At 42.3% G+C, this 13632-nt stretch overlaps 1 protein-coding gene across 1 annotated transcript in view; it reads right to left on the bottom strand.

Annotated features, from left to right (window-relative positions):
- Window positions 1-3598: 3598 nt before the first annotated feature.
- The window catches only part of LOC309548257 (NACHT and WD repeat domain-containing protein 2-like), a gene marked incomplete at both ends in the record, with an annotated part of 108146 nt that continues 98112 nt past the window's right edge, over window positions 3599-13632 (bottom strand). The window contains 2 exons of the mRNA XM_082248206.1: window positions 3599-7369; window positions 10768-11318. Of these exons, the coding sequence (XP_082104332.1) occupies window positions 3599-7369; window positions 10768-11318 (4322 nt within the window). The remainder of the gene's footprint in view (window positions 7370-10767; window positions 11319-13632) is intronic.

Raw genomic sequence — 13632 nt, 5'->3', positions numbered from 1 at the left:
TGTTGAAATCAATGACAGTCAGCCAGTTGCACAGACTTTCATCATTCTCCAAGGGCATCCCAGAGTGTACATCCATGCTGTTCAGGTGACTTACTAATACTAGCTTGACCTCTGGTGCAAAAGTCTGCAGCCTTAGGGCCACATGTGGCTCTTTGGTACCTTTTCTGTGGTTCTCGGGGCACCTGCAGACACTAATCTGTGTTTTCCTATTGCCCTGTGAAAGCAGTGATCTCTAGCAGTCTCATGTATTATGTCTCCAGTAACTTATATAGTATGTTTGCAGTCTCTGACCATTTTCTGCAGCATGGCTGCACTCTCTGACCATTTCTTGTTTCATGCCCTTGACCTCTGACCATTTCCTGTAGGATGTACACGGTCTCTAACCATTTCTTGTATCATGCCTGTAATCTTAGACCATGTCTTGTAGCAATGTATTAAGTCTCTGAAAATCTCTTGTATTATGCCTGAGGTCTCTGACCATCTGTTGTATCATGTCTGTAGTCTCTGCCCATCTCTTGTATCATGTCTGCAGTCTCTGCCCATCTCTTGTATCATGTCTTCAGTCTCTGCCCATCTCTTTATCATGCCTGCAGTCTCTGCCCACCTCTTGTATCATGTCTTCAGTCTCTGCCCATCTCTTGTGTCACATCTGCTGTCTCTGACCACCTCTTGTATCATGTCTGCAGTCTCTGCCCATGTCTTTATCATGCCTGCAGTCTCTGCCCATCTCTTGTATCATGTCTGTAGTCTCTGATCATCTCTTGTATCTTGTCTGTAGTCTCTGCTCATCTCTTGTATTACGTCTGCAGTCTCTGACCATCTCTTGTATCATGTCTGCTGTCTCTGACCACCTTTTTAATCCTGCCTGCAGTCTCTGCCCATCTCTTGTATCATGTCTGCTGTCTCTGCCAATCTCTTGTACCATGTCTGCTGTCTCTGACCACCTCTTGTATAATGCCTGCAGTCTCTGCCATTCTCTTGTACCATGTCTGTTGCCTCTGACCACCTCCTGTATAATGCCTGCAGTCTCTGCCCATCTCTTGTATCATGTCTGCTGTCTCTGCCAATCTCTTGTACCATGTCTGCTGTCTCTGACCACCTCTTGTATAATGCCTGCAGTCTCTGCCATTCTCTTGTACCATGTCTGTTGCCTCTGACCACCTCCTGTATAATGCCTGCAGTCTCTGCCCATCTCTTGTATCATGTCTGCTGTCTCTGCCAATCTCTTGTACCATGTCTGCTGTCTCTGACCACCTCTTGTATCATGCCCACAGTCTCTGCCAATCTCTTGTACCATGTCTGTTGCCTCTGACCACCTCCTGTACCATGTCTGTTGCCTCTGACCACCTCCTGTATCATGCCTGCAGTCTCCGACCATCTCTTGTATCATGTCTGCTGTCTCTGACCACCTCTTATATCATGTCTGTAGTCTCTGCTCATCTCTTTATCTTGCCTGTAGTTTCTGCCCATCTCTTCATCATGCCTGCACTCTTTGTCCATCCCTTGTATCATGTCTGCAGTCTCTGCTCATCTCTTGTTTTATGTCTTGTATCCCCTCCCTCTTAGATTGTAAGCTCTAACAAGCAGGGCCCTCTTATTCCTACTCTATTAAAGTGTATTGTATTTGCACTGTCTACCCTCAAGTTGTAAAGTGCTGCGTAAACTGTCAGCGCTATATAAATCCTATATAATAATAATAATAATAATAATAATAATAATAATGTCTGCAGTCTCCGCTTATCTCGTGTATCATGTCTGCAGTCTCTGCCCATCACTTGTATTATATCCTTAGTTTTTGCCCATCTCTTGTAGCATGTCTGCTGTCTCTGACCACCTCTTGTATCATGTCTGCTGTCTCTGACCACCTCTTGTATCATGTCTGGTGTCTCTGAACCACCTTTTGTATCAAACCCCTCGTTTTTGTGTTCACATTCTGTTGTGTGTCTGCTCTCTCTGAGACTGAATGTTCACTGAACATTATTTGTGGGCCCTTTAGCAATGTCAGGGGCCGCACTTGAGCCCCCCTCCCCATATCAGGAAAGTTGGCCACCACTGAACTGCTGTATACCATGACCTGGATAAATGAGAACCTTTACAGATGTAATACCAAGAAAAACCACCAGGCAGCAGCAATGTACCACTCAAAAGCACACAAGCATTATTATATCAGCTCAACATAAATATGAATAGAAAATCTACTGTAGTTCAATGGGGTCTTTAGATTTAGAAGCAAAGCAAGTCACTCACTCAGTCTCTTGGTCTCATTGGTGCAGCAGTAATTATAAAATTTCATAAGTCCTTTAAAAATTTTCAAACGTTTTTATTAATTCATATAATACACGTGATATTGTTTGGCTGTTTTAATGTACAGAAATATACCAGCAATTTACAGTGTCCAAGCTTAGATTAAATAAAGTGCATTTATGCAATAAATAAAGTGTCAAACAATAAAGCAAGGTAAGTAATAATAGGCATGCTAGACATGTGCCTATAGGCACCACTATTGTCATTTTATTAGTGCCCATAGACCACAGCTGTGTCTATTTAATACAGTAGATTAAAGCTAGAATACTTCTTCTTCCGAGCCCATTTCTGAGTAGTTTGTGAGTGCAATCATTTGAATTTACCTTTATTAAGATTCTTTATACAATGGTGGCATTTTATAAACATTAGGGGGGATTTACTAAAACTGGAGAGTGGAAAATCTGGTGCAACTCTGCACCATGTTTTATTGTCAAAGCTTAAGTTGAAAGTAGAAGCTGATTGGCTACCATGCACAGCTGCACCAGATTTTGCACTCTGCAGTTTTAGTAACTTAATACTTTGATTGGCAATATTGGATACTGGAATGGATAATACATTTTTGCTTTTAGTCAACATTGGTTTTACTTTAAATCCTCCAAGGTTATTTACTAAAACTGGAGAGTGCAAAATCTGGTACAACTCTTTAACAGCTTTACGACCGCCCACCGCACTTATACGGCGGCAGGCAGCCACTCCTGGGCGAATCGCCATAGCTGTACGTCGCTCGCTCTCAGGAGGCAAGGGGGGGAGCGCGCGCCGTCAGCGGGGAAGCCGATGCACGGAGCAGGCGGGTCTGATTGCCTCCTGAGACCCGCGATCGTTCCCTGCTGAGAGAGAAGAACGGTCAGCTGTTGTAAACACAGCTGACAGATCTTCTCTCTGGAATGATCACAGAGCCCCTGTGATCCTTCTATATAGGATCACATGTTTCTATGATCATTTCACAAGCCACGCCCCACCTCCCCCCACAGTTAGAATCACTCCCCTAAGTTCACATTTAACCCCTTGATCACCCATGATGTTAACTCCTTTCCTGTCAGTGTCATTATTACAGTAACATTGCATAATTTTAGCACTGATTACTGTAGTAATGTCACTGGTCCCCCAAAAAGTGTGACACGATAACTTTTGCGCAAACCAATCAAAATACGCTTATTGCGATTTTTTTTTTACCAAATCAACTTCCAGGTTTTATTGTCACTGCTTAGTTGAACCAGCTGAAATTAGAAGCTGATTGTTGACCATGTACAGCTGCACCTGGTTCTGAGTGTACCAGTTTTAGTAAATCTCCCCCTCAGTCTACTAATACAGTTTCTTCATCTGATGAACAGTCAAGACTGGGTTCAGAACTCACAGAATCATCCCATAATATATCTGCAGATGATTTACACTGATAAATCTCTACACATTCTGTATCTGTGGATTCTTCCCTACTGTTGAAGGAGAGGAAGTCTTTCAGCATCGTATTTTCCTTCCACTTACCAGCTACTGAGAACAAGCCAAGGGTTCCATCTTCAAATCCAACACACACCATACCATCCTCATCTGATGCCATCATGACACACGGCATTTTACCAAGGTGGTATTGGGCAATCTTTTTTCCGCTGTGTACTTCTATCATGTTAAGTACAGGGTTGACATGAAAGTCACACTTGCATTTACTTGACCGCTCATGACAAATGTAAATGAGGTATTTACCATCTTTGGTCAGGTGTTGATGCAATATGGAGGTGGGAGTATGCAAGACATAATGTTTTCTTACCAGCGTATTTATCACATTGATTGTTCCACTGAGGGTTATAACAATGAAATCTCCATCGGATGAAATTTGAAACAAAGGAAGAGGAAGTAAAAGTTGAATGGATAGCTTGACCTGGTGGCACACCGTTTCTTCCACCACATTCCATGTGTAGAGATCGGCACTTGAGGTCAGCAGGACAATAAAATCAGGGTGGTTGGCAAGACACTGAAATGCCGCAATGGAACTAGTTCCATCATCACAGCAGAAGGTCTTACACACAAATCCAGACCATAAGTTGATAGCTAGAAGTCTGTTATTATTTACACCAATAACAAAGGTGCCTTCCGGAGTTATGACCGCCGAACGTACAAATGTATGTATCTTGCATACTGCAGACCCCGTTAGGGACCTCCACACCACTGAATCCCCACCTTCACAAAGGGTTACCACAAAAGTACTATTTGGTGTTATAAGCATCTGAGATATAGGATTGCTGTGGATGCAATGTGTGTTTATTCCAGAGTTCGCCTCCCATATGTAAATTTCTCCCGTTGCTTCTGACGTTATCAAAAGTTCTCCATTTGGGCTTACTCTCATCATTTCCACAACATCTCTGTGCTGAAAAAAGGCCAACAATCTACAGCTTGGAATGCTCCATTTGCAGACAATACCTGAACCATCTGATGTGTAGACATGGCTGCCCAAAGGACAAAGAATTAACGACTGGAATGGCCTTCCAGTTTGAGAGCAAGCAGTTGGAATGCTGACTGATTTCATATCCCACAACGTCAATGCATTTCTATTGGTTACTGCTCCCAATAAATTTAATTCCAAGCTCTTTATGAGCAATGACACATGAGATTCAAGATTAACCATGGAAATCAATTGTCCATTGTCAATACTCCAGACAAACAAAGAGTGAACATTTTCCACTGCAGCAATAATCACATCCCCACAGTGAGAAAATGTGCAAAACATAAATTTGTCCTGTTGTTGACTCTTGAAGCTGACCTTCTCCCATGTTGAAGTTTTCCACACTTCGAAGGTAGTAGATCTGCAGATTAAAACTTTCGTGGAAGTATACTCTGTAGACATCACCTCTTCCTTCCCGTCTTCTACTTCCATAGGGTAAAGTTCATCCAAAAGCTGTGGCTTACATGGATCTTCTATGTTCCATGTTTGGATATTGCCATATTTGTCAATCACAATCACACACAATTCGTGTATGTAAACATCAGATATGACATGTTTCAACGTGTCCATCTGCAGGATTATTTTTTGGCAATCATTTTTAGTGCTATAAAGATGAAGTGTGTTCGATTGACCAAGAGATAAATATTGCCCCTCACCAATACATGCAAAGTAATTACATTTTTGGTCAATATAAAGTTCTTTTTGCTTTTCACCAGAAAGAATATTGAAAATTGTGACCCACTGAGTGTTTTCATACCAAACAAACAGAAAACTGTTAGCTAGGTGATACATTTTTGGGGTAAGCGCAGTTTCCTGAGGGACATAAAATATCTCATTCAAAATTGCCCAGGAATAATAGTCAAGAAGGACGATTGACTGTTTGCTGGTGCAAAGTGCTAAATAGCTGTCTTCACTATCCAGAGTGGCACCAATAATTTCAATGTTGAGTGAGATCTTGTGTTCTAAATCTGTATCCTTTCCCTTACACCAAGTGTAAATACGGCCATTTTGAAAAACCACAATTAGCTCAGGTGTTGTTTTTGCATCCAGGATGCTGACAATTTGAGAGGATTCTTGGAAGTGAACTTTAATAGCTGGTATCTTAAAAAGGGCAGAATTCCAGATGACCATGGAAGAATTTTTGATGCTTTCACAAATGATTTGCCTGGTAAACTTAAAAATACAAGGATATACAGACAAGAGAGGCACCAGTTTGGACTGTATGATGACTTCAAATGAATTAGGACTGTCCGTCAGCAGACACCTTGCTTCTTGAAGTATGTTGGAGATTAGGTTGACTTCTTCCCTTCCAATCTGTGTGGCTGCGTCCTTTACACTCCAAATCAAGGCGTTGAGATGACCAGATTTCAGGAGGGTTTTGTAATAAGAAAGAACCATCAAAACCTTATTGTATAAACTGTCTAGTTTTCCACATTCTTTTAGATGATAAGGTAAATCGAAAGCTTTTCTTGTATTCCCAATGAATGTTTGTTCCATTCCAGAATGTACAACAAAGAACCAAGGTTGGGATGGAAGCTGACGGTCAATGTAAAGTTTGTCTTGTGCTTTAGTGATTGATTTTGACTCAAGTTTTTCACTCTGCAAGTTTAGTTTAGGTTTCACAGTAATTGACTTGGCTCTTCTGCCGGCCCAACGTCCAGTAAAATAGTCACACATATTTTCATGCAAGTTCCTTATTACCTCCTGGTCACTGAGATACCGCTTAGCAACAAGTTGCTGGTAAAGCCTGTTTGTCCACCATATTAATCTGCAGCCCATAATTATCCTAGATGAAACACAACCCTTGATGTCAAGTAAGATATTGGCTACAAGCCAGTCAGGGATTCTCAAACTAGGCACACTGTCATATACATGATACAACTGAGCAAGGGCCGTGTTATCTGCTGACAATACATCTACAAGCTCTGCTTCTCCAATCCCACATCTTGACAATGTTATGTAGCTTAACGCCCTGAAGACAAGCTCGTAACCATATTTCAATTCCAGTTTATGGAATAATTTTTCAGTTAGTTCATGGATGCTTTGGCCAAGGGATTGTTCATTAAATTCTTGGTGGGATTTCCATTCCATGACTTCCTTAAACACCAGATGCATCTGAAGAGGTGTAGCACAATTGGTCAGGGATCTGTTAACATAAACTTGTTGTCCAGAAGTGATTTTCCTTCTTTCTTTTAAAAGATTCACCTTGAGATTGTCATTGCATTCTTTCCTTGTTGGCTGCACTTTGATTGAGTAGACCTGTCTCAATTTCTGACAGTTATTTTGTTCTAAAAATGTTTTCTGGGACATGGATACAATTATTTTTGAGAACTTTGGAAGAAGGGAAGGCAACCAACAAAAAATGTCAGTAGTATCAGAATGAGTCAGATTATCTATGTCATCAACTATTAGGACAAGAGGTCTTTCCATGGAGGTCAGTGACAGCAGACTATGAAAGCATTCTGTTATCTTATGGATATCATCAAGATGTAAAGGAATTTGCTCCATGTAGATGTCTGATAATTGCTGGCACAGTCCTGTCAATAGCCTGCATAGAGTCAAGGATTCTCCAAATGCAGGCACAAATCGAACTACCACTATTGGATCACAGTCTGTAAGCCATAACCGTACCTGGAAACAAACAAAAGAAAAGATTTTTAAATACAGAGAGCATTATAATTTTCCTTTTTTATGACTAATCATTAAAGGATAAGTTCACATTTATGAACAATTTACACTCATATTTAAAGTAGAAGTTCACCCTAACACTAAAATCTGTAAGTCTACAGGCATCCACGATCTAAGACTAACCTATATAACCCTGTAAAGAAGAAATCACTATATATACCTTTTTTGAAGCCTCTCAGGCAGGGCTGACTGGCGACTTTTGGCCCAGGGGGCAAGTACAAACCAGAGGCCCATGGTGTAGTGACTCGCCCCCTCCCACTCTCCCTCTTCCCAGCCTCCTTCTGACCTCCATTCCAGGCTGAAGCTCCGCTCCAGGTACTCTCTACTTACCGGCTGAATTTGGGTTCCCGACCTGACCAGCAGGGGGCGGTTGGAGAGAGCTGGGACAGCTTGGTCGGGGCTGGCTGGGGAGGAGAGTCTCCAGTAGGGCATGGAACCGGCCTCTTCTCAGACACAGTTTACACCAACTATGCTGGTCTTCAACCCACACTAAGTAGGTCAGTGGCAGGGACTTTTTACTTCTCTTCACCAGGAATCCTTTCGGCATGTCTTTGGCAGAAGCAGTGCAGCCTTTTCACGGGGCATCAGAGCGGCCCAGGGGGGAATTTCCCCCCTGCCCCAGTCCTCCCCTGCTCTCTGGTCTGGTCCCACACTGAGCTGTCAGAAGGGACTTCTCTGTGTAGACGGATGCAGAGGAGGCAGCTGACAATGGAAGCCCCATAGTAAGTCAATGGGTGACGTCACTTTCCAGCCGTTGTCGCCTGTCTCCTCTGCAGAGCTTCTCCTGCTGGAGACGGGACCAGAGAGGCTTCAAAAAAAGGGGGGAATAGCGATTTCTTCTTTACAGGGCTAGATAGGTTAGTCTTAGATCGTGGATGCCTGTAGAATTACAGATTTTAGTGTTAGGATAAACTTCTACTTTAAGGTGTAACTCTTTCCCCAATCACCCCCTCCTTGTAACAGCGAGCCGGGGATCTTCTCCCTGCACCCGCTGTCACACTTCAAAGAGATCGCCATCACAGCCGCATCATTGATTCACAGATCCCTGTGAATCAATGAACTACAAGTACCATCAGCATCTGCGTCTGTCGGCTTATCGTTCTCAATGAACTACCAGGGCGCTGTTGAGTTCTCTAGATTAGGGATAGGCAGATATGTTTTTTTCAGGGCAGATACCGATATTTCGGTCACTAAGTATTGGTATTGGCCGATATTTTGTACATATAAAGTTTTGAAAAATAAAGACAATTTTTTACACAAATCTGATACTGAACATGTGGGGTAGGTCTTTTAGCTGTAATGTGCAGTCTTCCCTTCCCTCCCTGCCTGCAAGGAATCCCATGTGAACTTAGTTTAGTGTCATTAAAATCCTAGAATCCACTTTATTAGTGTTTTATATAATGTCCAGTGTGTGTTTTTGTAATAGAATAGTGGGAAATACCTTCATTACATCGCTGCTCCGGACTCTCCTCCCTAATCTCCCGCTCTGCTGTTTTCTCCTCTCATAGCTGTCAGAGGAGGATCTCAGCCCCTCCCCTCTGCAGTGTACACAGAAGCGCCGGTTATTAGATTAGAATAGTGTGAAATACCATTCGTTACATCTCCGCTCTGGGCTCAGCTAATCTCCCGCTCTGCTGTCCTTCTCTCCTCCCCCACTGACAGCTGGGGGTCACAGAAGGGCCAAGCAGCGATGTAATGAAACACACTGGACATTATAAAGCACTAATAAAGTGGATGCTAGGATTTTACATACACTAATATTACATACAGTAATATCGGTAATATCGGCCAGTTCTGGGCCGATACCGATATATCGGGGAAAGTGCATATCGGCCCTCGATATATCAGCCTTGCCGATAATCGGCCGATCCCTACTCTAGATAGTTCATTGAGCTTCCTGTCATTCAGTAACTGCCTGCCCATATTGGAGGTACGGGCAGACAAGAACACACAGACAGTCTGCAGGACCGTGGCATTAAACCCATGATCTACTGATCATGGGTGCAATGCTTTACAGGTTCCTAACAAAAAAAACTAATGAATGCACATTTTTTTACCTGCAAAAAAATGTGCATTTATTTTTTATTTTTTGTTAAGGTGAACCTATCCTTAAAATAAGGAATGCATTTGGCATTTAGAACATTTTTAAATTATATTGCTGTAATCTATTTAAATGATTGCATTTGCTTTGTTCTGTTGTAAATGCTGTAGTCAGAGCATAAAGTGAAGATGTACTATCTCACATGGAACATTTGAAAATGTTATTGTGCCTACTCAATGTCCTGAAAAGTCTACCTTCCACCTTCAAAATAGCAGTGCACTTCCTGGCATGTGAGTGTGCAATGGGAATCCTGTTCTGGAGCCTTATCACTGTATATCTGAAGTGTAAATCTAAGGCACTGCTGCCTCTGACTGCCAATCTCGCCAGATTTGCAAATGAGATTTGGTGATGTTGCTACTGTGCTGCTCATTGTTCTCCTTGCTGGAGAGGATCTGCAGTGTAAGGATCTCCCTGCAATTACTTCATCCATTCTGTGGATCTGTTTTCTTTCCGCCTATCCCGCTGCTTCTTCCTATTGGGAAGATAACTTCCTGTCAATGTGACACTCATAGCAGAACTAGCCTGAGCAGTTGTCACCTAGACTGGAAGACACAGGCATGAATAAACACGTTCAGAAGTTCTAATCCATCCCCTGTAAAAAGTAGGTTTTTTGTCTGTGCCTTCCTTCTTAAAAGGAAGTGGGGGGGGGATATTCCCAATTGGAACATGGATAGCAACACAAACCAGAGAGAAGCTCTATACTTTAAATGCTCTATCCAAAACAGAAGCATGTATTCCTGTTGGAGTTGGACTTTTTTTTTTACTAAATATAGATAAAAGGATAAAGGGTGTTTTAATATTTATTGTGCTGTAATGTAACTTCCATGCTAGTCCTTTGGATGTAGAGTAGTTGCTGTAATGTAGGACCTACAACCCATGTAGGTCCTGCATTTGTTGTCATTTACTACAAATCTAACAAATGGTTGCCCCTATACTAGAGATCTATCTGGCCAAACATGGATCAAAATGCGGCCTGTTCAGCAGAGACCTGTTGGATTTGTGTTGCTCGATCAGCGCCATGGGCTATAGCCAGCAGCACTTATCAGTGTGCTGCTGGCTAAGGGAAGTCTCCCTGCTGTTAGAATACACTATCTCAGTCTAAGGGTTCCCCCATTCCCCTCTAATGTGTGGATGGGAGAAGTGTCTTTTTTTTTTTTTATATTCAACCCTCTGTAGAACCACACACAGATTTCTATACAGGTGAAAATACACTCTCATGACAATGAAATTGGCTACTTACCATCCTTGCACAAGAAGCCAGGAGCACAGTCTTTCCACAACCTGGTTCTCCAACTACCACCATTGGCTTTGAAGACTTATCCTGAAGAATGTAATTTTTAATATTCTCTGCCTCTCGGAACTCATATTGTTGCAGGTCAGAGTACATGGTACAAAAAGAGAGGTGTTCCAAAATTTCCTGTATCCCGTTCTTCATAGGTTGTTGACATCTTCTAATGTGACAGTCAATCAATTTCACCATGTCCCCATAGAACTGTCTGCACAGACCTTGAACATACAGCTGCTTCCTCTCCTTCGTATAGCCGACCTTAATGTCACATGTTGTGGTGGTGTTGTACACCTGAAGACCATCCTCGTGGACCAGTGATGGGATGACAGCGTCCCTCAGATGACAAAGCCTGGAGTACCCATCACAGAATTCCCTCTCAGCTAGTTCTGGTTTTCCTCTTTGTTTCTGGTAAGCTTCAAAGGGAACCTTGTGAATGTAGCAGATACATTTTTCCAACACGTCAGGATAGTGTTGTAAAACGAAAACCAACTCATCCTCAAGGGCTAAAAGACAAACAAAGCATATGAGTATATCAACGTGGTTATTTTTGTAAAATTACTTGCAAAACCATGATCTCTGTTCACTACAAGGGTTATGACCCTCTGCCATGCAAGCTGGGGAGTTAGGTTTAGACACAAGAAGTAAAGGTATATAAGGGAGCAAATATCTTTCACAAGTAAGACTTAAAAATTATAACTGTAATTAAAGTGGAGTTCCGGCCACAAAAAAAATATTTTCAATGAAAATACCCCCGGGACAGTCAGGGCTAGTACATTCCACAATGGATAGCCTCTGATCTGTCCCGGTTCGCACTTACCTGCAAGAAGAAATACTCACTTTTAAAATTTCTTCTTCAGCGCTGCCATCTCAGGTGTGGGCAGCTGAAGCCGGCGCGATCCTCTTCTGTGTCCTCTTCCGTGTCTTCTTCTCCCAGAATGCGCCTGCACCGGCCCCTCTCGTCACTTCCGGTGCGACGCCGCATTCCTCCACAGCTTCTGGGCATGCCCAGAAGCTGTTTAGCAGGGAATGCGGCGTCACACCGGAAGTGACGAGCGGGGCCGGTGCCGTCGCATTGATTCCTGGGAGCGATGACGTTCAGCTCCCAGGAATCATTGCAAACCGGAAGGGACGGAGCGGGCCGCGGCCGCCGAGGGAGGAAGTGGAAGAAAGGTGAGTATATTTTTCTAGAATAACAAGGTAAGTAAAAAAAAAAAAAAAAAAAATCGTAACTATTCATTTCCTTTTCAGGTGAGGAAAAGCAAGCGGATGGCCACAAAATCGATTATGTCGATTTTGTGGCTGGAACTCTGCTTTAAAGTCAGAACTTTTTCAGGGATGGAGTGGAGACGGGTTAGAACCCCTGCCAGGTCTTTATTGCTGCACTTTTTGGGAAATGCATTGGGGTTTATTTACTAAAGGTAAATAGGCTGTTCACTTTGCAAGGGAATTTTCACTTAGTTTAGTGAATGAGGTGACGCTTTGTTGACTTCCATGATCCAATTATGTGGAAGTAAAAATACTGTTTTTATTTTCCTTTCACGTGATTGGGTATTCTTTGCAAAAGGAATTTTCACCACATTCACTAAGCTATGCAGAAAATTCCCTTGCAAAGTAAGAAGCCTATTCCCACTTTTTAAATGAAAAACATTGACTCTAATCGTCTCATGACCAGCGTCACCAGAACTTGGAGTGGGGGAAAGTCCAAAATTCTGAGCTGTTAACTGAATAGAGGGAAAATCTTCCAATGAGGACTCCTGTTGCAAAGTCACTTTGCCTTCTGTCTGTTAGACAATAGGTGAATGGAAATCCCCCAATTAGGGCACAGATGGTAAAAACGCCCTCACAGGGGTTTTGGCAATTTCATTCTGTATCAAAAAAAAAAAAAAGTTTTGGCTTTAATTATATTTTAACCCCTTTGCGCCTAAGGGTAAAACAAATCGAAATGCCTAAGCACAGTTTTGTGCATTCAGGTGGATTATACCTTTCAGGACTAATTGGATTTTCATTTGGTGGTAAATGGTAATGGATATCTCCTGATATTTTTTTTTTATTACCAAAGGAAATTTGGCCGACAAACGTAAAAAAAAACACCCTTTTTTTACATTTTGCTGTATTTTGCTTGCTACTACCATAACCTACCACCAAAAAACAATCCAAATTAAATTATCTTGCTCCTGACGATCGCAACGATTCCACATGTGTATGTTAGTGGTTGTTTCTATTGGTAGTACAGCCCAAAAACAATAGTGTGTATTTTCCTTTTTTTTTATATCCTACCTCAAACACACTGAGACTAACTGATACTAATTTTAAAAAAACCTGTTAAAAAAAAAAACTGACCACTGCCACTGACCTAGATCAAACCTTGATCTAGGTATATTTTTTATTTTTTCTACACACTTTTTTTCCTATGCAAGGAGTATCTCTTCTCTCTTAGTATATCTAAGGAGTACTTAGTATCTCTCTTTTCCATTCACAGAGAAGGAAAACACGGGGGTGGGCTTCCCAGTGACTAATTACTGAGATAGCTAATCAGAGGCTTTCACAGTGATCAGGTGACCCGGAATCGGGAGATCCAGGTCCTGACCATTAGAATCGGGAGATCCCGGTCTCTGTGCTGGCAGCACGCCATGTGGTGTGCTCCCAGCACAAATGGAAATACGCAAATATGCGTCCCCATGGAAAAAAAGCACAGTCCAGTGGGGCCGTTTATTTGCGTATGGTCGGCATTATGGGCTTAAAGCGTATGTCAAGGCAAAATAGGAAACCGAACCGTGACGGGGTTTTTAGAGGGGACTAGGAGTTAACCTTCTACCC

This window comes from Pelophylax lessonae, assembly GCF_965119305.1.
Source record: "Pelophylax lessonae genome assembly, chromosome: 2".
NCBI classification, from domain to species: Eukaryota; Metazoa; Chordata; class Amphibia; order Anura; family Ranidae; genus Pelophylax; species Pelophylax lessonae.
Note: the sequence above shows the minus strand (reverse complement) of the source record. Positions and strands in the feature narration are given on the sequence as shown.